This window comes from Halichoeres trimaculatus, unplaced genomic scaffold (genome assembly GCF_033239565.1).
Source record: "Halichoeres trimaculatus isolate MK-OKI-2021-1 unplaced genomic scaffold, fHalTri1.1 fHalTri1_scaffold_18, whole genome shotgun sequence".
Taxonomy (NCBI): domain Eukaryota; kingdom Metazoa; phylum Chordata; class Actinopteri; order Labriformes; family Labridae; genus Halichoeres; species Halichoeres trimaculatus.
In genome coordinates, this window is record NW_027437196.1 from 31,136,219 (window position 1) to 31,162,650 (window position 26,432).

Genomic DNA, 26,432 nt, shown 5'->3' on the forward strand with positions numbered 1-26,432 from the left:
TTTTTCTCCTCAGCTTTATTAAGCCGACGTGTTGAATGTGTAAATGACTGGCTAAATATAAATAAAGGGATAATAAATACAGCTGTGCCAGATGATTGGATTGACATCTGAGCATGTAGCAGAATTTCTATCCAACATGCAACAAACAAATACAACCTGTGTGTGCATAATCCCATTATAGCTTGACATGCTGCATTATTACACATTAGACTGAATTGGATATGTTTAATAAGGATTAATTCATTGCAGCTATTTGTATTTTTCCGATGCAGTAACCTGTTAGCTTTAATAACTGCTCACCATACTCTGACATACTGTTTACAATCAAATATAGCCTTAAATGAACCATCACTCTCAGTTACATGATTCATTGTTCTTGTGTGCACATTTTTCTTTTTTAAAATTTCTTTAGAAATAAAATCCACTTCTCTCTCTGAGTGATTTATGTAAAATCAGTCCCTCAGTGAGCTCAAACCTCCTCCTTTCATCATCACACACTGATTTAACCAAAGCTCATCTTTTCCTCAGGTGTCTCTGACCCCAGATGTTTAGTGGTCAGTTTTCTGCCATTTTTTTAAATATTTTATTTTAATTTACACAAAAATCAGCAAACTCTGCATCTGACTAAGTAACATGTTTTCCATTAGGGAGAGATTGGGCAGAACAGGTTAGAATGTTTTTATGGAACAATCAGGATCTGGATTCGATCAGGATTATTTTTCATATTCAGAATTTTTTGACAGGAAAACAACATTTTTTGACCCAATTATTTCTTATCCTGCTTTCTGAACTGTTTTTCTGTTCGATTTCATCCCTTTAATCTGCTCTTGTTTCCTCTGACATGTTTTTTGAACTTACATTTTAATGTCATGATAAACCCATTCATTTAAAGAAGTATGATGGAGAGTTGGTGAATTTCTGTCTGTTGAGTTGAAGAGTTTTAGTTTTAGACCAGCAGCCTGAGAATAGTCCAGATGGAATTAAGAAAGACCTTATGGTGCGGCCACACCGCACCGAATTTGCGGCGCGATTACATACAAAGTCAATGCAAAGATGCGTTTAGCCGCCGATTCGCCTCGGGTGGCGCGTTTCGCTCTAGTTCAAAATATTCCACCACGACGTCATTGTTTTGACGACGTTGGGGGGCAACTGCCGCCTGCTCCGGCTCCAACTCCGCCGGAGGATGGAGGAGAAAACAATCTGTGCGGTGTGTCATCATCTAGAGTTATACGATACGACATGTGTACTCTACAGAGACCAGAAAAAAAGGAGCAGGCTTGGTTGAAAGACTCTGAGGAGACAGGTTTTGAAGGTAAGCTCTGTAAACATTTGTTCCCAGCTGGATTTGCCTGCACGGGTTATCACTGAGTCCGACTGTGTTTTCCTCAGTGGAGTTTTGAGCCTGATAGAGAGGAGGAAAGAGCAGGGCAGGGGCAGAGCCAGGGAAAAGATGGAAATTCTCTGTGCTCCTCTCTTTCCTCCACCCCTTCATTATCCCCAGGGAGACCTCCAGGAACATAGGTCGGAGGTTCGGGTGGTCGGAGGTTCGGGGGGTTGGGGGTTCGGGGGGTTGGAGGTTCGGGGGATCGAGGATGAGATCGCAGGGAACAGCCAGGCAGGGCTGGTGGATTACCAGGGAGAGGCAGAATGCATTGATTGTGATCTCCAAAGCTTTCACACACTCTCCTGTCATGCTTTTGAAACCACAGCTCATTGTTTTTCAGCTGCTCTTTTGGGCTTTCGGTCTTTAAATGAACTAGCTCTCTACTCCGCATGGGCAGTCCCGCTAACGCGCGTTTGCCCCTCAGCTTGTCAAAAAAAGTCCAGCGGCGAGACTCGGGCGTTCACGCGACGCGTGACAGGTGATTCGCGCGAGTAAATTTGCGTGTTAGCGTCTGGTGTGGCCGCGGCATAACAGACTTTGGTTTGGTTTGTGCACCAAACAGTAAATGTAAACGTGCATACGATTGAGAACATGATTTATTTTAGTGCTGGGGGTTGTATGAGAGGGAACCTCACACTCTAAAAAAAGTGAAATAAAAATCTGTAAAAAAATAAAATAAATAAATAAATAAATAATAATAATAATAAAAGCACTGGCAGCAAAGTTTCCAGACAAATACTGTAAAATTATAGTCAAAAACTGTAAAAACATGGAGCTACATAAAATAACTGTAAAAATACAGAACTAGAGTTTACAGACAAAATAAATTAAATCACAGTATTTCAAAGTTTATAAATGTCCATTATACTGTCAAATATTTCCGTTGCTAGGCGCTACCCAAGTAGCTGCCTGTTGCAGCAGCTCTCTCGTCTTTGTCCGTTTCTTGTAATTTCTTCGTCTCTTTTTCGTCATCTTTGTATTTGGAGTGGATCATCACTTTGTATGGTTCATCGTCGGTCATGGACACCAAACTTTTTGTGGCTTCGGCGATATTTTTTACTACTTTTCTCCTGTGTTTGTCTGGAGATCCTACATGTAACCATGGCTGCATTGTATACATGCAAAATTAGCTTTTAGCAGCCTGTAGCATGTCAATAGTAACTAGTGTAGGGCTTGATGATTTCCCTCGAGCTGAGGAGGAGGAGGTGAGGACGACGTGCTGGTTCTCGGATGTGAGCTGGGAGGTGACGACGTGGACCTGTCCTTCCATCCATTGTTGTTCGGAACGTGGGATCTATCTCTGGTGGGATGGACGAGCTAGCTGTGCTAACCCAGCGGCATCGTGCTGTTCACGGACGTGGCTGACAGAGCTGACATCGGACACCACGACACATCGGAGGAGCTTCGCCTGCTGTGAGCAGACAGGATCCAGGAGACAGAGACTGAACAGACTGCTGGGGAGGCTCAGTCCTGGACCCTGTGGAGGTGAAGACTGGCTGGGCTGGAGAGTGGTGGACGAGTGGTGGACGGGATGTCGTCATCTAATTTCTTATGGACTTTTTTGCACTTTCTACACTCTTTCTTACTTTTGTTTTCTTAAATGCTGTGGTGACTCCTGAATTTCCCCTCGGGGATAAATAAAGTATTTTCTATTTCTATTCTATTCTAAATAACATATAAATTCAGTCAAAACACATTCAAATCAGATTTCTTTAAGGTTAATCTCTGTAATTCATGGTATACATTTTTTCTATTTCAGTAGACAGGCAAATCAATCGGCAGTAATTTCCTGTGAAAATGCTATTTGTCCCATGTACAATAACAAATTTGTAATGTATATGGGACAAACTGTATGTAAAAACCTAAAGATAAATGTCTGCAGATTTACAGTGTTAATATGTAATTTTAGAGGAAAAATAGCATTATTTAACAGATTTTTCCCTAAATTATTATGGTCAAATACCTTCAACACTGACAATGCAAAGAGTTCTGCAGAAAAATACCGTCATTTCACAGCAAAACACTTTTTGATGTAATGGTGTTTTGTAGCCATGAGTGTGGAGGGCACGCAGAGGATCGAGGACTCTGCTGAACATTAAAGTATTGCATTGGGGGAACATGCTGCCTGTGCAACACTGCATGGACCAGCTGTGTAATTCAAATAACACCGTTTTTAATAACTGACCAGCACAGCAAAGACTATCAACGCATCTCATTAATTGAAAACGACACAAGAATCGCTGGCTACAGGGTCTGCCCAGTGGAGCACAGACAGCCAGTCTGCCCCCAGGAGCACAAACAACTGGTCCGCACCGTGGAGCAGGGACAGCTGGTTTGCTCCGGGGAACACAAATATGCTGTGCCCCCTGTACTGCAGGGTCTCATATCCACAGTGTGTCCTCCTCACTCATGGTTACAAGCACTGTCACAATTAAAATGACTGCCGTGAAATAAAAGGAAAATAGTAAAATTTAGGCCACAAACTGATGGAGGACAAAATGAAAAAATGTATGAAAGGTAAGTGTGTTTAGGAGAATAGCAGTGTGTTCTGTTTGGAGGGTTTTTTTTTTTTTTTTTTTTTTTTTTTTTTTTTCAAATTGTCTCTGATCAAAAAACAATTTATTCCTGTACTTTAACTATTTTTCTTTTTTTTTTTTTTTTTTTTTTTTAACATAGGTCTATGTTACGGTACTTGACTGTAATTTTAAGAATTTTTTTAAGGTAAAGTCCTGTATTTTGTAGTTTCATGAAAACAAAACATCCAGGATGCCATTTTACAGATAGTTTCTGTAATTCTACAGTTTTGTATAATGCTTTAAAAAAAAAAAACGGAAAAAAAATCTTTAAAAATTAAGGGTTGATAACCCTAAAACTAAGTTGTTTTTTTTTTTTTTTTTTTTGAGTGTGTAAAATTACTGAAAATATCTGTAAATCTACTAGCATTTTTTGTTTGTTTGTTTTTGTTTTAAAGGAAAACAGGAAAAATCTGTAAAAATTACTGACCATTTCCTGTAAGATTACATTAAAAAAAATGCAGGCCTGACTTTGGACATGGCTAACGTACTGTATTTGCAATAACTGAACTGTACATTCTCCTAGCTTTTTTAGAGTTGTCTTTCCAAAAACTTTCTTCTGAACATGTGTGAGAAAAATGTAGATTGTGTTTGGTAAATGAAGCTCAATCCCCACTTTAGTGCATGGCTCACATTAGTCTATGTAGCATTTAGAAATAGATCACTCTTTGATCTTCCACATAACTGAGCTTTACAACTTTCATAGACATGAGGTAGAAGAACTCACTGACTATGAACTCTGAATGAGATCTTAAAACCTCTTAATGTTCTGTTGGATTGTGTCGCATGATCTTCTGTGTCACGTCTTTTTCATTTCCATCCTTGTTGCTGTATGACATGTCAGGAGATGTCCCTTGATGTTCCAGCTTAATGTAACAGCGCTAATAGTCCCATGATGCAAGCATTTATCCCTTTCAACTTCTCAAAGAAAAAGGTCCTTAATGTGTTTAGCAAGACACAAAATGAACAAGTGCAGAAGGAAGGTAGGATTATACATAATGTTCACTGGTAAAGTGCAACAAGCATCAAAGTACATCAGCTACATCCACCCACCATTGATGTATGCAGTGTGTCAGATACAGCAGGAGTTCCCAATCTTCACTTTACCAAGGCTCCCCAAACAGCATTTGCTTCCGGCCATAGACCCCATTTGGAAACCAACAGACAATGCTTCAGAATGTGTACAGAAATTACAACTCCAATGATGCATTTTCTAACTTTTATTTACCTTTAAAATAATAATTACATTTGTTTAGAATACGAAATTATCAAAAAACAAAAGTTGGATTCACACAAGTAGATTGTTGCAAAAAGAAGAAGGCTCCTTTTTTACATGTAGGCAGTAGTTAGAGAGGGGAACAGCCTCAAAGTTCAGTTCAGTTTTATAGATAGCTTAAAAGTACACGCAAACAGCCAGGTTGACACAGATCACAACATCATTATGCCAAAATCGCAGCTGTCACACCAAGTGTGGTTAGGCACTATCAGGAAGACATAAACCTGACAATTACAGCACTTTACGTGTTGTATGTTCAGAACAAATGGTTATGAACAACAACAAAAACTACATAAAGATATAAATGTTAAAAAAAAATGTGGCATGGAAAGGGAAGCTATCTGAAACTGAGGCCACCTGTTGATGATCAAATCAGGAGAATCACAATCTCAAACACTGCTTTTACAATGTGAGTTACTATATGTTTAGAGGGAAAGAACAGAGTCAACTGGATCTCTGTCAAACACAAAACAAAGACACTGTGTTGGAACTGTTAATTTCTATAATGGCAGTGGCATTTTTATGCCAGTAGATGGCATAGTCCGCTTGTTTCTGAGCTCTGTTTGTCCGCTTCTGTGGTTGCCTAGTTACCAGGAAGCTGTTAGAAACTCTGAGAGAAACTTTCTTAGCATTCTGAAGCTAACTCTTCGTCCATATGTATGTTTTTCGGCCCTTGAAGTGGCAATTTAAGTAAGTAGCTGTTGTTTTTCATTGATAAGTGCAGCCTTGTTAATAGCTTTGACTCCGTTTGTGTAATTACTTTGTTTATGTTCGTAACGCGGCTCTATAGTGTCGAAGATCGACAAATACGCGACTGTAATTATAAGCCCATTGATGAACCCGATGTGTTTGTATAAATCTTTAATTGGGGTTTTGTGTTTATGTCATTTTAGTTTCACAATTTTTGGCATTAAATCCTGTCCAACCACAACTTTGCCTGTTCCTTGGAGGATGAGATGTCATGAAGAGTTTAGCTGGCTGTGAATCTCAGTATAAGACAGGAGTCACACTGGGTGAAGCAGTACAGACACAAAGACAGTGGTTGTCATGGAGCCGGTAATTAGATTGTAAACATTAGCTCATCAGGTTGGTGCAGTCAGCTTTATTGTTGAACTTCTCTTTACTGACTGAGCTGGTCACCAAAATAATGGAAAAGAATCCCACCGAATCAAAATGCTTCCAGTCCACTATGTGTTTGTGTTTGTTTGTGTGTGTGTGTGTGTGTGTGTGTGTGTGTGTGTGTGTGTGTGTGTGTGTGTGTGTGTGTGTGTTTTGCAGGTTCAGTGAGTGCAGGGGAAAAGCTGTGGAGGGGGATTTGCAATGTAAGAGTCGTTGTAGACAAGACATGTTAACAATCTCCAGTGAGGTAGAGAGGAGATCAGTGCTCTCTCATTGAACCACACAGCCAGGGATTCGGACAACCATCTCTGGATTGATGTTAGCATGATTATAATGGGATATTTACACTGAGAGCAGGTTTTTAAGGTGCTGCCAATGACTCTGCAGTAAATTACAGAAGTAGGGAGCAAACAAAATAGAATAGAATAGAATAGAATAGAATAGAAAATACTTTATTTATCCCCGAGGGGAAATTCAGGAGTCACCGCAGCATTTAAGAAAACAAAAGTAAGAAAGAGTATAGAAAGTGCAAAAATGTCCATAAGAAATTAGATGACGACATCCCGTCCACCACTCGTCCACCACTCTCCAGCCCAGCCAGCCTCCACCTCCACAGGGTCCAGGACTGAGCCTCCCCAGCACTCTGTTCAGTCTCTGTCTCCTGGATCCTGTCTGTTCACAGCAGGCGAAGCTCCTCCGATGTGTCGCGGCGTCTGATGTCTGCTCCGTCAGCCACGTCCGTGAACAGCATGATGCCGCTGGATTAGCACAGCTAGCTCATCCATCCCCCGGAGCGAGATCCCACGTTCCCAACAACGATGGATGGAAGGACAGGTCCACGTCGTCACCTCCCAGCTCACATCCGAGAACAAGCACGTCGTCCTCACCTCCTTCTCCTCAGCTCGAGGGAAATCATCAAGCCCTACACTAGTTAGCATTTACATGCTACAGGCTGCTAACAGCTAATTTTGCATGTAAACAATGCAGCCATGGTTACATGTAGGATCTCCAGACAAACACAGGAGAAAAGTAGTAAAAAAATACGGCCGAAGCCACAAAAAGTTTGGTGTCCATGACCGACAACGAACCACACAAAGTGATGATCCACTCCAAACACAAAGACGACGAAAAAGAGACGAAAAAACCACAAGAAACGGACAAAGACGAGAGAGCTGCTGCAACAGGCAGCTACCTGGGTAGCGCCTAGCAACCGTTTTGCAAAAGAGGATGAATGTGAAACTAAAGGGAAGTGTTACACAATTTTACTCACTACATTTTAAGAAGGAAGCTTGTTGGTGGCTCTTGCAGTTGCCCAAGACATATCTTTGACAAAATACAAAAGGGAACATAAATAGTTTCATTTTTCAGAAGAAACCAGATAACTTCTAAAACAGACAAGCTTAAAACAACTCCCCAAGCAGGAAAAGTATGCTGTTGTTTTGGAGAAGATTGATGGCAGATTTGGGTGTTAAATGACTGCTGTGGGGCCGATGACAGTTTCAGTGGCACTGACTGATCACTTTTAATTGAGCATCTCTTTACCTCAGTCCCTGCTGATGAAGTTTGACTGAGATAAGCAACTGAACAGGAGTTCTTCGCCAGTACGTCTGATGATTTATTCTGGCTGGCACACATTATCCAACATACTGAGGGGTGGTTTTCACAACAACGGTTTTAGGGCGAAACGCAAAGTATTGCTGCGTTTTCGGCCTTGCATTTACAAGTTTCAGCCAACCTAAAACGCAAAATTTTGCAAAAGGCCTTCAGAGTCCGATTTTTCTGAAACACTGCCGACTAGTTTGCCATGTAAACAGTTAGCCCGTGTTCTCAGGGGAAACGCTGATGTTCCCCTCCGCTTCGCGCGAGCGCATACAACAGGACAACAGTACCGTTGTCATGATCCGTGTTGCGCTTATCTTCCGAATCCGCTGACTATCTTTGAACAAAATGAGCATCTGTCGCTCAACCTCTGCTCCTAGCATTCACCAATACACCAGGGGCGACATGTACAAAGACTTGCGTGGATTTCACACTAGAACATGGTGTACTATCAAATCCAGAAAACGATGTACACAAAAAAAAAATTCTGGATGAATGAATGTGTGTGCACGCATTAATCCAATCAGCGTGGAATTGAGCACACATGTTGGAGAACACAACCCTTCCCTGTCCACGCCAACAATTTAAATACCCAAATCGTATTTAAATGAGCCCTGCATCTGACATTCTCCATTCTGCACAATCAGATCTTACAGGAATGGCGGGCAAGACAGTAAAAAAGAATTTCACAGAAAGTGAAGTGGAGGCGCTTCTCTGTGAAGTAGAAAAGTACAAAATTGTACTTTTTGGCACGCTCTCCTCAGGCATTACAGCTAAGCGGAAGAGGAGCGAGTGGGGTCGGAGGAGGGCGCAGAGGTGAAGAAGAAGTGTTCCGATGTAAAGGTGGATGTTGAACAGAGGATGGCTGCCCACCGCTTAAGTGTGACAAAGACAGGGCCTCCTCTATCATCTTTGCCGTCACGTCTTCGGCATCATAGGCCCGGGTCCTCCCCCACCGTCCCCCGGGATCTCCGGCATCACAGGCTAAGGGGCCTCCTCAACCATTTCCGGCTGTGTCCTCACCTGCGCCGTGCTAGAATCACATCAAGATATTATAAGCGCAATAGGCAGCATCAATGACTGCCTTGATGAACTAATTGGCATCCTAAAAAATATTGACCAGTCCATTAAATCTTGAAAAAAAATAATCATGTGTCCTTGCCTCCCTTTACATTGTTGAAATTAAATGTTCTCTTGTCCGAATGGCCTCCTAGGTAGGCTGCAGAATTGGTGCAGCTTAGTGGGCGAACATACTTGGTACGCATCAGAGGGAAAAAAATTAGGACATTCTATCAAAAAATCTACCAAAATGGTAGTTATTGTGCCAACTACATTCGTTGCTAGGCGCTGCCCAAGTCTTTGTCCGTTTCTTGTAATTTTTTTGGTCTCTTTTTCCTCATCTTTGTATTTGGAGTGGATCATTACTTTGTATGGTTCATTGTCGGTCACGGACACCAAACTTTTTGTGGCTTCGGCGATATTTTTACTACTTTTTCTCCTGTGTTTGTCTGGAGATCATGTAACCATGGCTGCATTGTTTACATGTGAAATTAGCTGTTAGCAGCCTGTAGCATGTCAATGCTAACTAGTGTAGGGCTTGATGATTTCCCTCGAGCTGAGGAGGAGAAGGTGAGGACGACGTGCTGGTTCTCGGATGTAAGCTGGGAGGTGACGATGTGGACCTGTCCGTCCATCCATCGTTGTTGGGAACGTGGGATCTATCTCCGGGGGATGGACGAGCTAGCCGTGCTAACCCAGCGGCATTGTGCTGTTCACGGACGTGGCTGGCGGAGCTGACACCTCATTGGAGGAGCTTCACCTGCTGTGAGCAGACAGGACCCAGGAGACAGAGACTGAACAGACTGCTGGGGAGGCTCAGTCCTGGACCCTGTGGAGGTGGAGACTGACTGGGCTGGAGAGTGGTGGACGGGATGTAGTCATCTATTTTCTTATGGACCTTTTTGCACTTTCTATATTCTTTCTTACTTTTGTTTTCTTAAATGCTGTGGTGACTCCTGAATTTCCCCTCGGGGATAAATAAAGTATTTTCTATTCTATTCTATTCCATTCTATTCTATTCTATTCTATTCTATTCTACAGGCCTGGTATGCTTACTCCTGCGTTTTCAGTCCCTCTGCGTTTTCGTGTAAATGCAGATAGTTTTAACTGCGTTTTGGCGTTTTCAGATGAAACGTCATGTAAACGGGGCCTGACAGGCAGCCGAACTTCTCAAAACTTAAGTCTCATCTGATTCTCTGACAGAGCAGGGAAGACTTGGAAATGTCTAAAAGGATTTTTTTTTAAGTCTGGAAGCAACACAGAGTTTTAAATGTCAGCAAAGTGTGCGTGGAAGGTCAGAAGCTCCATGGAAACAGCCAAATCAGTTCTGTGGAGTTCTCCAGTCAGTTTCAGTCTGATCAAACGTTTCGTTTTGAAATAACTCTGTTATTACATTCCAATATATTCAGATCAGAGAAAATCCTCATATTTGCAAAAAATGTTGTTTTAAGTTTTGGTGCACAATACTATTCTTAAAAAAGATGGAGTATGTGTGGCACCATGATATAGATTAACACATGATAATAGTTGGCCCCCCACCCTTGCTCCTGTTATCCTGTATTCTGCTTTTGCAGCTTCTGCAAAAATATGTACGCTGCACGCAAGATGAGTTGGTATGGAGTTATATCTGTGCCATCAGAAACTGAAATTGAATCAAAATATTGAATTTGAAAAGCATGAAGTGTAACTGAAAATTAATGTTTTGAAAATGAATTTATTTTTTTAATTGAATTATTTTTTTAATTGAATTTGAAAAAACTTAACTTTAAACCATAACTTTTATGGACAGAATTTCTAGGCGCAGCCAGGGTGTCACTGCTTTTTGCAGATGATGTGGTCCTGTTGGCTTCATCAAGCCGTGACCTTCAACTCTCTGTGGATCGGTTCGCAGCCCAGTGTGAAGCAGCTGGGATGAGAATCAGCACCTCCAAATCCAAGTCCATGGTCCTCAGCCATAAAAGGGTGGAGTGCCCTCTGCGGGTCGGGGATGAGATCCTGGCCCAAGTGGAGGAGTTTAAATATCTTGGGGTCTTGTTCAGTGAGGGAAGGATGGAGCAAGAGGTTGACAGGCGGATCGGTGCAGCGTCTGCAGTAATGCGGACTCTGCACAGGTCTGTCGTGGTGAAGAGGGAGCTGAGCCGGAAGGCAAAGCTCTCTGTTTACCGGTCGATCTTCGTTCCCACCCTCACCTATGGTCATGAGCTTTGGGTAGTGACCGAAAGAACAAGATCACAGGTACAAGCGGCCGAAATGAGCTTCCACCGTAGGGTGGCTGGGCTCTCCCTTAGAGATAGGGTGAGAAGCTCGGCTATTTGGGAGGAGCTCGGAGAGGAGCCGCTGCTCCTCCGCGTTGAGAGGAGCCAGATGAGGTGGCTTGGGCATCTGATGAAGATGCCTCCCAGACGCCTCCCTGGTGAGGTGTTCAGGGCGCATCCCACCGGGAGGAGACCCAGGGGCAGACCCAGGACACACTGGGAAGACTACATCTCTCGGCTGGCCTGGGAACATCTCGAGATCCCTCGGGAAGAACTGGAAGAAGTGGCTAAGGAGAGGGAAGTCTGGGCTTGCCTTCTTAGGCTGCTGCCCCCGCGACCCGACCCCAGATAAGCGGTAGAAAATGGATGGATGGATGGAATTTTTAACACATGTTTCAATTTCAATTCACAAAAAGCAGATTCAGTTTTAAAATTCAATTTTAATTCACAAAAAGCAGATTCAGTTTTAAAATTCAATTTCAATTCACAAAAAGCAGATTCAGTTTTAAAATTCAATTTCAATTCACAAAAAGCAGATTCAGTTTTAAAATTCAATTTTAATTCACAAAAAGCAGATTGAGTTTTAAAATTCAATTTTAATTCACAAAAAGCAGATTCAGTTTTAAAATTCAATTTCAATTCACAAAAAGCAGATTCAGTTTTAAAATTCAATTTTAATTCACAAAAAGCAGATTCAGTTTTAAAATTCAATTTCAATTCAGAGCGGCACGACCATTACGTCATCTTGTGTCTGTAGGGAGACTAATAGAGCACAGATTCACAGATACCCTCTACACATCCCCGGACCCTCATGTGTTGTGTCTAGCTGTACTCCCTCTCCCCTGAGCGGGACGATCCTCAGTTCAACGATGGCTGAAGACCAGCTGTTGAATAATCAAGTTAGAAATCACATAATACACATGGTTGTCTGTCCACTATGTTACCCTGTGATCGACTGGCGACCGGCACCGCTCTCTACTACCTCTCTGCTACCGCCTCTCACCCAGTGACAGCTGCACTCGCCCAGCAACCCTGAAAGGGAAAGCCAGTATAGAAATGAATGAAATCACATACACATCCCTCAGCAGTCCAGAGTTGACAATCGAAGATGGCTGCCCCCCGTTCTAAACAGTTATCAAGCTCCTGAAATAATCAGTTCATAAGCACTTCTGACAAATGTTTGTAACTGGAAATCAGCTGTATACATAGTATTGTTCAACTTAAATTTGTAGAAATGCTGCCTCAGTGTTATTTACATCCCTCGTGTGGTATTTCTGAACTTAACGCAGGGCGTGCTAACAACAGCTAACACAACAGCCCTGGTATGTCAGCACAGAAAGCGGACGAATAGAGGGGTCCGTGAATCTGCTCGATTAGTCTCCCCAATGGGCACAAGATGATGTAATGGTCGTGCCACTGAATTGAATTTGAATTTTAAAACCGAAACTGCTTTTTGTGAATTGAAAATTGAATTCTGTGTTTTTTCAAATTCAATAAAAAAATAATTTAATTTAAAAAAATAAATAAATTTTTAAAACATTAATTTTCAGTTTCACTTCATGCTTTTCAAATTCAATATTTTAATTCAATTTCAGTTTCTGATGGCACAAATATAACCCCATAAGTTGGCCCTTTCAATTTATGCAGTGTAACATTTGCTGTACTTAAGATTATTATTGTTTGGATGGACAAGTGGTTTGCAAAGATCCAAAGCAGATTTTTTGTTTATTTATTTATTTATTCACTTTAATTTCCCATCTGACAACATTATCACTTAAAAAATTATTGTTATTATTACAATAAAGTCTTGGATGTCTAAACAGTTTCTGTGTTATATGGATAAATACATTTCAGATCTCTTGAAATCAGCCAGTGCTGCATAAAGGTGTAATCAACAGCATGTCAAATCAAGCCTTTAACTTGATTTGCTACATCTTGAACTGATTGAACCTGACTGGGTTATCTCTACAGCTTGAAATATTTTTTTTCTGAATTTTGTGGTTTCTGATCTTAGTGCCCTAACATCACATTCTTGATATATATCCCACACCCCCTTGTTGCTTCATGAACACATACTAATTCTAACATCTTACTGATTTATACACCTCATAATGTTTGTCTGCCTTTAGGGAAACAAATCAACTTTATTTTCCTGCTTTAGCTGATAGCTTTAAGGTTTTCGTAAAACCAGTACTGTCAAATCAACGACGAAAGACATCAGCTTGTAGTAAGTCACTTTATTAAAGTTTATTTCAAAACAAAATCCTTTTACAGGCAAATTTCAAATGCAATGTGTTTTGGAAGTCTGACAAATATATATGAAAATACCTTTGTAACATTGTATTCTTCTAGCATTTGGATATAAGACATCATCAAACTTTAAAAAGGTTATCTACTGGTGCACATCTAAAGTTTATGATGTAAATACACAGCATAATGCAAATGAGCTCAGATGAGAAACCTTTCTCTTAACCATTTAACCCTCAGAAGTGATTTAATCACACCATAAGAGTTCAACTCAGCATTTCAAACGAAACTTATAATGTCACCGTCCCACAGCTCATCTCACAGTAGATGGTTAGTGATAGGCTAATACCTTATATAACTTATACAACCAAAAACAGAGGTGAGGATAAGATAAAGTTATTCAGATGAAAACAAATCCTGGCATTACTGCGTCAAAACAACATACAGCTACATCTTTCAGCCACAGCATTAAAACTGTATTCAGCAGAAAACAGAGCAGCAGCTCACTCAGTAAGAAAAAAGTATAAGCAAGCAATAGAAAAAAAAAAAAAAAAAAAAAAAGTAAAAGGATGATTCTCAAGCCAGGGGTATCCTCCTGTCTCACATCAGTTGCCAACTTTAGTTTATCTATCTGTGCTCTGGTTATCCTGTGCCTCTTGAATCAATAAAGAGCTGATGTAGGAAAGGCAAGGTCAGCTGACGGTTGAGGTTAATGTATGGTGTAAGTTTTGATTTCTTGCTGTGAAGGAAAATTTACAACCATTAAATCTTTGGGGGGGTTTTGTCTTTTTTTTTTTTTTGGAGATATGTTGTATTTTTGAACAAGTTTAGAAAACTAGTGAATCAAATGAACATTTAAAGATATTTCAAATCTATATTCATCAAAGTTTACACTCAAGGAAAGCGACAAGCTGAGAAGTGACATAAGTATTGACCTGCTGTAAGCACACTCTAAACTGAAGAGGGAGGTGCTGACTTGTTACTCTGCAAAGCCTCTCCCCCCAAGCCTCTGGCAGTTTTCTGTTGACTTTTTTGTCCTACCAAGCCTAACCATACATGGAACTGAAGGCTCTGGAAAGTGGGACAGAGGCTGTTTGCCATCAATCCATAGACATTTTCTGTGAACTGCGATGGAATCTGAATCTTCTGAACTTGTAAGAAAAGATGGGACATCATTCTCTGTGCGTCACATTGTTCAGCTGCTTATTCCTGTAGTTTCACGTTTTTGCTTAGTTCCATGACAAATGATATGATGATTTTTGGCAGCTTCTTGTTTCCAAATCCCTCTATCTGGAACTAGCATAAAATACAATTTCTTTAGTTATTTTAGTGAATATAGATCTAATTTTAAAGCACTGAGGGAATTTAAAGAGTCTATGGGCTCTAATTTCTTGGACCAAGCGCAGGTGCACCTGCCCTGCGCCGGTCTTCGCCGTGCGCACAGGGCGTGACCGGCGCACTTTGCAAGTTTCCTGCAGTGCCAAGAGAGGCGCAGTCCAGGCGCATTTGGCAGAGAGGGAGGAGAAAAGCCGTGAGTGGGTTTAACACAGCCGAGCGCTGTTTTCACCAATCAAATGAGCGCCTCTCCTCGCCTTTAAATGCCCTGCGGTCGAGGCGCAGCGTCTGATTGGTCTGACTGATTCACAGCACCGCGGAGAGAGTGCTGGTAGCGGAGACGGTCAGAGCCACTGTGCCTGCAGCAGGTCAATGGACAGCGGGGCGCATCGGAGGACACGACGCGCGTCACCTTGTGGGCCAGCTCCCGGGACAGATTTAATCTGTTCCTTTGTCTTTATTCGGAGTAAAAAATGAAGAGGCAGTTACACAGCTGGCTTATCCATTCAGAATACTTTTGATCCACCTGCACTCCTGGTTTGTCATCGCCAAGCAGAGCCTCTGGTGATATACTGTATACTCTCCCAGTGTCTCCACCTCATCCTCCTTACAGTAATGTACTCCATCTTTTTAGATCAGGTTAAAAATAAAGACTAAAACAGAGAAATATGGGAAATCACGGGTAAATCCTGAGTGACATACATTTATTTTGTCTCTTTTTTCTTTATCTTTTCTCTCCCTCTTTTCTTTGAATTAAATGAAATAAGAGAACCAGATATACTCTGTATCAGATGTTAAGGCTGTTTATTGTTTAATTGTAAGATGTGCATCAAACTTCCAGCTGCTGTCAGGTTAACTTTCCATTATGACAAACGGCTTTAATCTGACATCAGATGTGACGGGACAGTTAATATAGATACAAATGTATATGCTGGTTCAGACAGTTACATTAAATAGTGATTACTGTGATTGTTTATTGTAATAAAATGTGCCTGACACTCTGGAAACCTGCCTCTGAGGCTTTGATGACATGTGCGCACATGTGCGCCTGTCACCAAATTACAGCTGCGTGGGGTGCGCTGCGCCTTGCGCCGAGGATAGACCAGGTTGGAGCTGGTGAGCTTTCAGCGCACTTTTTTGGCACAAAATTGTCACTGCACCAACATGAATCTGCTGACACCTCCCCCTGGTGCGCCGTGAACTCCCCCTGGTGCGCCGTCACACCCATCTCTGCGCAGACGGTCTACCAAATTGTCAAATTGGCAGCGCAAGGCTGCACGAAATTAGCACTGCCCAGGCTGCGCCAGGCTTGCGCCCCCTGCGCTGCACCACGAAATAAGAGCCCTATATGTTCAAAAAAAGAATGCAAGGAGCAGTCAGACAGCCTGCCATGAACAAGTAGGCAGTTGACCACTTCTCATGTTTCATATACTTAATGTTAATTCCTCAGCAGAGAGGAGTTGCGTGGGGCTATAGTAGGGCTGGGTTATGGAATGAATATCCTGTCTTAAATCAAGAGCATTTTAAATTGATTTGAGAGCAGTATTATATTGATTTCACGCTCAGATTTTGTGATATTGTCTCTCAAAACTCTGCTCTAGCGCTCAAATTTGCTCTGTGCGTGCTCAATCTGTGTCCTCGTGCTCAGTTATAATGCTGCGCGTGCTCAAACTGTGTCCTCGTGCTCGGTTATGATGCTGCGCGTGCTCAAACTGTGTCCTTGCGCTCGGATATAATGCTGCTCGCGCAGATTTCCTGCGCTCACACTCCAGTTCTTCCTCTCGCCCTGAGGGAAGTTTTGCTCACAGATCTCTGTGTGCGCTCGGATTTTTTTGTGGATCAACCAATAGGAGGCTGACTAGTATTGACCAATCAGATTATCCCTGTTTGTTTATGGGTGTGTTTGCTGTTGTTCACGGAGCGTCACATACGGGCGGGCACTCTTTCAACCTGGTTTATCAGCCCCTGACCTCCAAGGCAGTAATAAATGTGATTTCTTTAATTTTTTTAACTGAAATGTATACCCATAGCTGCATGACACAGTGCTCTTTGCGGTGTGCTGGTGGAGAAAACAGTGTCACCATCATGAAGCTAGCGAAACAACAGCTCTCATAAAAAAAATGGGCCGACAGAGTCAAGAAAATCAGGCAAGTTGTTTTAAATTCATTTTAATGAAAACTATATTGGGCTGTGCACTGAATACTTGATCATATACCTAGCATTATGCCTGAACAATACTACACCTGTATGACAGTCAATCAGCTACCTTACCTTGATTAGCAAATGCATTAAGTAAGGTATAAATGCCCTTATGCCCTTCGTTATCAGCTTTAAATGAACATTGATTACTGATATTAGGAAGCCTCTTCCTGCAGCCAGGATATTACTAATAGACTAATAAACCGTGTAAAACAGATGTTTCATATTCCAGTCTACAGCATGATTACTGGAGAATGAGCTAAACATGATGAGCAAACACGTTAGAGCCAGGCACCGTTTTAACATGGTTTGTAAACATTAATCAATGGTTAACGTAATGATGACTAATTGATAAGCATAATGTTCGGATAAGCCCCTTTTTCAAGTCCTCCTAAAGGATCACATCTTGCAAACAGTATGATCATACTTCGCATTTATTAATGTTATAAATCATTTTCAAAACAAATTAAACAAATACAGGGTTAGCCTACATGAATATTTTTTTGTATAGTTTCCATGTATCTATAACCCCAGGTATATGATCAAATATTCAGTGCACAGCCCAATATAGTTTTCATTAAAATGAATTCAAAACAAATTGCCTGATTTTCTTGACTCTGTCGGTCCATTTTTTATGAGAGCTGTTGCCTCGCTAGCTTCATGATGATGACACTGTTTTCTCCACCAGCACACCGCAAAGAGCACTGTGTCATGCAGCTATGGGTTTACATTTCAGTTAAAAACACGGGTGCTCGTGTATTTATTGAATGATATGTGATTTTAACACTGGACCAAAAAATTAAAGAAATCACATTTATTACTGCCCTGGAAGTCAGGGGCTGATAAACCAGGTTGAAAGAGTGCCCGCACGTATGTGACGCTCCGTGAACAACAGCAAACACATCCATAAACAAACAGGGATAATCTGATTGGTCAATACTAGTCAGCCTCCTATTGGTTGATCCACAAAAAAATTCGAGCGCACACAGAGATCTGTGAGCAAAACTTCCCTCAGCGCGAGAGGAAGAACCGGAGTGTGAGCGCAGGAAATCTGCGCGAGCAGCATTATATCCAAGCGCAAGGACACAGTTTGAGCACGCGCAGCATCATAACCGAGCACGAGGACACAGTTTGAGCACGCGCAGCATTATAACTGAGCACGAGGACACAGATTGAGCACGCACAGAGCAAATTTGAGCGCAAGAGCAGAGTTTTGAGAACAATATCACAAAATCTGAGTGTGAAATCAATATAATACTGCTCTCAAATCAATTTAAAATGCTCTTGATTTAAGATAGGATATTCATTCCATACTGGGTGATTGGTTAAAAATCACTTGCTTAAAAAATAATCTGAACCCACATTCAGAGCTTTTTACAGATGTGTAACTTGAACTGTCATTGTCTCTCCACTAATTCACCATCTTCTTAGAGAAGCTGTGAGGAGTTTGAAAGTGATCTTGAAAAATTCTCCCTTCCAGACATATGTCTGATCCTAATCCACACTTTAAAATGACATCATCAGCACCAACATTACTGATTACAGGTTATTTTAAATTGCTACCTCTTAGCTTTCCGTTTGGGTAGACCAAGACCAGATTGATTTACAGCACATCCAGGTCTCTATGACAACACCATGCGGTCTAACGAAGTTTAGTAGAGAGGAGAGATAAAACATAAAGATCTGTGTTTTTCTCTGCTGAGAACGACTTTTGTGATTAATTTTTTGGTGATGTTGGACACTGGAGCCTAACTGTCAGATAGAAAAAGGACAGAAGAGCAGAAGAAAGTTCAACAGGAGAGTGATGGGGCACGAGCTTAAGGCTAGTTAGCTTGTGCAGTATATTACTTAAAAAGAGCCAAAATAACACATTTTTTTCTCTGTGAAAAAAAATCTTTTTGGATGTTTTGGAAATTCAATCACATAGTTGTTGCCAGAAATCCTTCCCAACTGGATAAAACAGGACTCCGTCTGGAGTTCAACTGTGTTCATTAACTGCAGTGTTCACAAACAATGAATATTTGGGATATGTTAGGCTTCACTAAATCCGTCCTGCACAGCACTGGAAAGGGGGGGGGGGGGGGGGGGGGGGGGGGGGGGCGCTTGTATGGGTCTGTGGGGGCCTGTTGAGGTTTTTGGAGGTCTTGGGGGCCTGTTGAGGTTTGTAGGGGTCTGTGGAGGTTTGTAGGGGTCTGTGGAGGTCTGTGGGCAGAAGCGTCATGGAGGAAAACTCAGACACTGAACTGAAACCTCACTGCCAGCGGCATGAACCCACAAGGAATCCAGAAAACAGTCAGTTGTTTGGACACACTTTGGCTTTAAAAAAGGAAGACGTCGACCGAAAGGTAGTGAAGTAGCTTTTCCAGAATGAAAGTTTTTATCTACATTAACTCCACAGGATTAATGCATATATTTTGCTGCAACAAAAAGTTATTTCATCTTTGTTTTTAGGGAATCTGTTTTTTTTCCACAAAACATTTCCATTCCAGCTGATGTGTGTTTTCAGTTCCATTGCTCCAATGAGTAACCCTCAATTCATTACTTGTGCATGCTCAGTTACTTGTTTCAGAATCACACAGATATTTATGGAGTAAACTGAGCTGAGAGTGGGAGAATCCTGCATTAACTAAAATCAAGGTAGAAGAAGATTAATTTAAATTGTTGCCATAATCACCCAGCCCTGGATTATAAACATTTATGTGAGGGAAAAAAGGCAGGTGGATGTGTTCTCTTACAGAAACTCATAAATGAAGGCCCTAAGCAGTGAGGACCAAAGTGGGATGGGTTCTTAACGGTCCACTTCAAAGTGGAAATGAATGTGGTAAACAGCTTGATTGTTGTGCTGTCACTACCAACCACATATCCATTGCAAAAATTGAGGAGATGCTTGTAAATCAATACAACACTGATTTCAGTGAGAAGCAATCAGAGGACCAAGCTGAACTATCAAGAGAAGATATGAAGTTTCTGACCATAATGGACAAGTCAGCAGTGTTCAAAGACGGTTATTACACCCTCGATTTACCTTTCAAACAGGAAAGTCCAGTCTTGCCAATCAATCGCTGTATTGCTGAGCAGCGCCTGATGAGCCTGAAGCGGAAATTTGAGAAAAATGAAAGATTCAGAGAGGAATACACATCCTTTCTCAAAGACATGATCGATCAAGGCTATGCAGAGACGGTTCCAGCGGGCCAACTTGAACAACAAGAGGGAAAGGTCTGGTATATACCACATCACAGTGTATTTCACCCCAGAAAAGGAAAAATCAGAGTTGTCTTTGACTGTGGAGCAGTGTACAAAGGCACATCACTGAACAACCAATTGTTACCTGGCCCTAATCTTACCAACTCAATCATTGGTGTCCTGATCAGATTTCGGCAGGAGCCAGTCGCAGTGATGGCCAACATCCAGGCAATGTTCCATTAGGTTAAAGTCACATCAAAAGACATCAACTTTCTCCGGTTTCTATTGGTGGCCAGAGGGTGATATCGAGCAAGTTCCAGTTGAGTATCGCATGACTGTTCACATGTTTGGAGCTGTTTCATTGCCAAAATTGTTGTGCAAACTACGCTCTCAGGAAAAATGCCGAAGACAGTCAGTCTTACTTTTCATCAGAGGTGGTCAGTACCATCAAATGCAATTTCTATGTGGATGATTGCCTTAAGTCTTTATCATCTACCTTGCTGACAGATCCTTCAGTGTGCAATTGGGGCAGTACTCCTCCTCAGTGGCCCCTCTAACTTGTGGAGTTCCTCAGGGGTCAGTTTTAGGCCCTCTGCTGTTCTCCCTTTACATGCTACCCCTGGGTTAAATTTTTAGGAAGCAATTTTTTAAAACTGAATGAAAACAAAACAGAGATTGTCCTCTTTGGCAACCCCGACACCGTTCAGGTCCTTGCCAGCTCCCTTGGCCCCTTAGCACCCTATATAGGTTCCCAGGCCAGAAACCTCGGTGTTATTGTTGATGGGGCTCTTAGGCTGGACAGGCAGGTCAGCTCCGTTGTGAAGGCTAGCTTTCTTCAGCTTTGTCTTCTAGCAAAGATCAAACCTTACCTTAGGAAACCGGACTTGGAAAAGGTTATCCATGCTTTTATCTCGTCTCGCCTAGACTATTGTAACTCGCTGTATGTTGGCATCAGCCAATCAGAAATCAACCGCCTACAGCTTGTACAGAATGCTGCTGCTCGTCTCCTGACCAAAGCCAAGAAAAAGGAGCACATAGAATAGAATAGAATAGAATAGAATAGAATAGAAAATACTTTATTTATCCCCGAGGGGAAATTCAGGAGTCACCGCAGCATTTAAGAAAACAAAAGTAAGAAAGAGTATAGAAAGTGCAAAAAGATCCATAAGAAATTAGATGACGACATCCCGTCCACCACTCTTCCACCACTCTCCAGCCCAGCCAGTCTGCACCTCCACAGGGTCCAGGACTGAGCCTCCCCAGCAGTCTGTTCAGTCTCTGTCTCCTGGATCCTGTCTGCTCACAGCAGGCGAAGCTCCTCCGATGTGTCGCGGCGTCTGATGTCTGCTCCGTCAGCCACGTCCGTGAACAGCACGATGCCGCTGGATTAGCACAGCTAGCTCATCCATCCCCCGGAGCGAGATCCCACGTTCCCAACAACGATGGATGGAAGGACAGGTCCACGTCGTCACCTCCCAGCTCACATCCGAGAACCAGCACGTCGTCCTCACCTCCTTCTCCTCAGCTCGAGGGAAATCATCAAGCCCTACACTAGTTAGCATTTACATGCTACAGGCTGCTAACAGCTAATTTTGCATGTAAACAATGCAGCCATGGTTACATGTAGGATCTCCAGACAAACACAGGAGAAAAGTAGTAAAAAATATCGCCGAAGACACAAAAAGTTTGGTGTCCGTGACCGACAACGAACCATACAAAGTGATGATCCACTCCAAATACAAAGATTACGAAAAAGAGACGAAAAAACCACAAGAAACGGACAAAGACGAGAGAGCTGCTGCAACAGGCAGCTACCCGGGTAGCGCCTAGCAACCGTTACGTTCACTGGTGCTCTCCTCACTTCACTGGCTCCCGGTCGAGTTCAGGATCGATTTTAAGATTCTTTTATTTGCTTTTAAGTCTTTGCACGGGCTGGCCCCAGATTACTTATCAGACCTCGTTAAGGTGCACTGACCCGCTATATCTTTGAGGTCTGCAGACCGGATGATCTTAGATGTACCGAGAACCCTGCTTAAAAGCAGAGGGTCTGCCTCAGTCTGTGCATTCTGCAACCAGCCTCATCTCCTTCAAAGCTCATCTTAAAACCTACTTGTTTACTCTTGCCTTTGGCTGAGCTAGTCACTTGTTTTTACTTGTGTACGCTTCTCTTTTTTTACTGTTTTACTGTTATTTTTATTGTATGTTTCTCTTTTAATGTTGTCTTACTTATAGCTTTTACTCTTTTATATTTCTCTCATGTAAAGCACTTTGTCTGGCTTGTCCTATAAAATGTGCTATTTAAATAAAACTGACATTGACATTGACATTGACATCTGAGAAGGAGGCAGTACAGATGGTGCAAGACCTGATGTCAAAAAGGAGGCTTCAACCTTTCAAAGTGGGTGAGCAACAGCCCCACAGTTCTGGCATCTATTCAAGCAGAAAACAGAGCACATGAAACAAAGGAGCTTGATTTGGATAAAGAAAGGCTTCAATTGGAGAGAGCACTTGGACGTCAGTGGTTTGTGCATACAGACAAGTTCAAATTCAGAATAACACCACAGGAGCAACCACCAACAAGAAAAGGCATCCTGTCGGTTGTTAGTTCTCTATATGACCCTCTGGGATTTCTGTCTCCTTTCACATTGTTGGCAAAATTTCTGTTACAGGACCTGTGTAAAAGAAATTATGGATGGGATGAAAAAATTCCACAGCCTTTTTTCAAAGGTGGTATGAATGGCGACAAGGTCTGGAGAAGATTGGTGAGTTTAAGGTGGATCATTGCTTTAAACCAAAGGGCTTTGGTAACTTGGTCAGTGCAGAGTTACATCGTTTCTCTGATGCTAGTCAAGAGGGTTATGGTACTGTGTCCTTTCTCCGGTTGAAGAACACTGACAACGAGCTGCATGTTGCATTCATCTTTGGAAAGGCCAGAGTTGCACCATTAAAACAAGTTACCATTCCCCGGATGGAACTTACAGCAGCTGTTCTTGCTGTGCGAGTTGACAGGATGCTCCAGAAAGAATTTCAGCTACCTCTGCAAGGATCAACATTTTGGACAGACAGTACAACTGTCCTCAAGTACCTGAGCAATGAAACAAGCCGTTTTCACACCTTTGTTGCCAATTGGATTGCTACAATAAGAGAAGCAACTGTAGTGGAGCAATGGAGATACATTGGCTCTAAGGAAAATCCAGCTGATGAAGCATACAGAGGCATGAAAACAGAGAACTTCCTGGAAAACAAAAGGTGGATTCGGGGGCCAGAGTTTCTTTCCAAATCTGAAGACAGGTGGCCAAAGTCAGACATGGAACTCAGTGTGATTTCTTCTGATGACCCAGAGGTCAAGAGAAATCTAGTCGTCAACTCCATCATTAATGACACCGAAAATTCCACTAGCTATTTGATCCACTACTTCTCGAACTGGATAAAACTAAAAACTGCTGTGGCCTGGTTTCTGAAACTAACAAAACTGCTCAAACTGTTGAGTGAAAGGAGAATTGAAATCCAAGCTGACATGAGCATCACAGAAAAGGATCCAGAAAAACAAAGGACAATCCTGGAAAAAAGGATGAACGACTTAAAGGGCAAATTTCATGGACAGTGCTTGTGTCCAGAGGACTACGCAAAAGCAGAAAGGGCAATTATCGGCTTCTCACAAAGTCAACAGTTCAAAGACGAAGTTGCCTCTTTGAAATCTGGCTTATAGGTAAAAAGGGACAGCCAGTTGTATAAGCTTGATCCTGTGTTTGAAGGGTGAGTACACAGAGTAGGGGGTCGTCTCAGTAAATCAGCACTCCCAGAGGAAACCAAATGCCCTGTCATTCTGTCTAAAGACCAACATGTTTCCACACTCATTCTGCAACACATCCATCTACAGCTTGGACATGGAGGAAGTAATCACATGCTCAGCCATCTAAGGAAAAAATACTGGATAATCAAAGCAAACTCTGCTGCAAGGAAAATCATATCAAAATGCATCATATGTAGACGTCAAAGAGGAAAGATGATTGAACAGAAAATGGCAAACTTTCCAATAGAGAGTCTTACCTGATGATGCACCATTTACCAACGTGGGGATAGACTACTTTGTTCCCATCAATGTCAAGAGAGGGAGAAGCACTCTAAAACGTGATGGAGTTATCTTCACCTGTTTGACCAGCAGAGCAGTTCATCTCGAAGTTGCAAATACCCTAGATACAGATTCATGCATTAATGCCATAAGAAGATTCATTTGCAGAAGAGGACAAGTGTTAAGCATCAGATTTGACAATGGAACAAATTTTGTGGGTGCGAACAGAGAGATGAGAGAGGCTCTGGCTGCTTTGAATGACAACAAAATTCAAGGTGCTTTAGTCCAGGATGGAGTAACTTGGAACTTCAATCCTCCTGCAGCATCCCATCATGGTGGTGTATGGGAGCGTCTGATTTGCTCAGTAAGGACAGTGCTCCACTCTGTTCTCTGCCAGCAGTCACTGGATGATGAAGGGCTGCAAACTGTCTTCTGCGAGGCTGAAGCCATTCTGAACAGCAGGCCAATTACTACTGTTTCTGATGAAGTGAATGACCTGGAGGCTCTCACACCTAATCATATTCTGCTCCTCAAAGGAAAACCAGCTCTGCCACTTGGACTCTTTGATAAGCAGGATCTCTACATCAGAAGGAGATGGAGGCAGGTGCAGTATATAGCTGACCTTTTTTGGAAGAGGTGGATCTCTGAATACTTGCCTCTGATGCAGGAGAGACAGAAATGGACAAGGGAAAGGAGGCGTCTCACTCCAGGAGATGTTGTCATCGTTGCAGACTCGACAGCCCCAAGAGGTTCTTGGATGATGGGCAAGGTCTTGGAGGTGAAATCTGATGCCAGAGGCTTGGTTCGGACTGTAAGGTTAAAAACAAAGAACAGTGCACTGGAAAGGCCTGTCACAAAGCTATGCCTGTTGTAGGAGACGACAGACTAAGACTGTTTGTTGGGCTTACTGGTGACTCCATAAAGGGTTACCATAATAATAAAAGAGGTGTTTTTATGGTAATTATTTGTGGTGATAGCTCCTAGAGAATGTAAATGTAATTGTGTTTGTTTGCAGCACAATAAGGGGCCGGAATGTCTGAGCTATTTCATCAAATTCATTGTAAACAAACAGTGTTGCACGGACACTGTTTGTTAAAAACCTGCCCTCCTCTGCAACCGCTGATGACCTAAAATAAATCTTTGAAGATGCCGTTGATGTCAGGTTTCCTCCAGGCCAGAATGGTTCAAACAGAGGAATGGCCTACATGAGTTTGAAATTGAAGCTGAAGCAGAGAAGATAATGGAGGAGGCTCAGGGAGCTGACGTGCAAGGGAGGTCTATCATGGTTGGCTTTGTTGGAGAGAAGAGCCAGAAAGGGACAAAAGATCTCATCAGCTAATGATATTTTTTTTTTTTTTTTTTGCAAATATAAGGTACTTACTTTAGGTGAAAATGTCTGAGACTCTGAGTAAGTTGGTAGTTGAGGGTCGGTGGCGGCGGGGCTGGGAGGGTGGGAGAGTATTATGCAGGTTCGTTCTTTGGCATGTACAATTATCTTCAGACAAAAAGGTTGTGATTTTAGACAGGCCACTTGAATCAAAAGGAAACGACTCTCCCACACGCACCGTCACCAACGTGCACCGACACCTGATGCAGATATTGAAATACAACAATGAATGGTATGTGTGTGTGTTTGTGTGAGTTTGTGCGTGCGTGCGTGTGAGTTTGCGTGTCTTGTCCAAAAACAGAGGATATTTTCTTGACTCAAACAACACGCATAGACGCGCATTTAGGACTATCACACACACGACACACGTCGGAAATTCGCTAAATGAACGTGTGTGTCTGTGTACGTGTGCTGGGTCCAAAAACGGGAGATGCTTCAAAGAGTCACACATACAGCCAAACAGCTGTGTCCCAATTCAGGGGCTGCAGCCTATGGAGGCTGGATTTGAAGACCCATTACGTCACAGCGGTGCGTCGGAGGCTGTCCCAATATTTTTTCATCAATTCTCCAACACCATTTCAGTGTATGTAATAAGACATGAGTGGTTTCTTCTTTATTGGGTTAGGGGCTTCCTGTTGTTTTTTGATGGAAGTTGTAATCTTATCACAAACTTTTGGGGACCTTTTAGTTAAGAAAGCATATTGACTCTTGGTACACTGACTTTGAACAAGACTTTTATTTTCT

The 26,432-nt window shown here is 42.2% G+C and overlaps 1 protein-coding gene across 1 annotated transcript in view; it reads right to left on the reverse strand.

Annotated features, from left to right (window-relative positions):
* Positions 1-12,043: 12,043 nt before the first annotated feature.
* LOC141807266 (uncharacterized) overlaps positions 12,044-26,432 on the reverse strand; it is a 156,538-nt gene continuing 142,149 nt past the window's right edge. The window contains exons 23-24 of the mRNA XM_074693145.1: positions 12,210-12,297; positions 12,044-12,149 (exon numbers count right to left, since the gene is read on the reverse strand). Of these exons, the coding sequence (XP_074549246.1) occupies positions 12,044-12,149; positions 12,210-12,297 (194 nt within the window). The remainder of the gene's footprint in view (positions 12,150-12,209; positions 12,298-26,432) is intronic.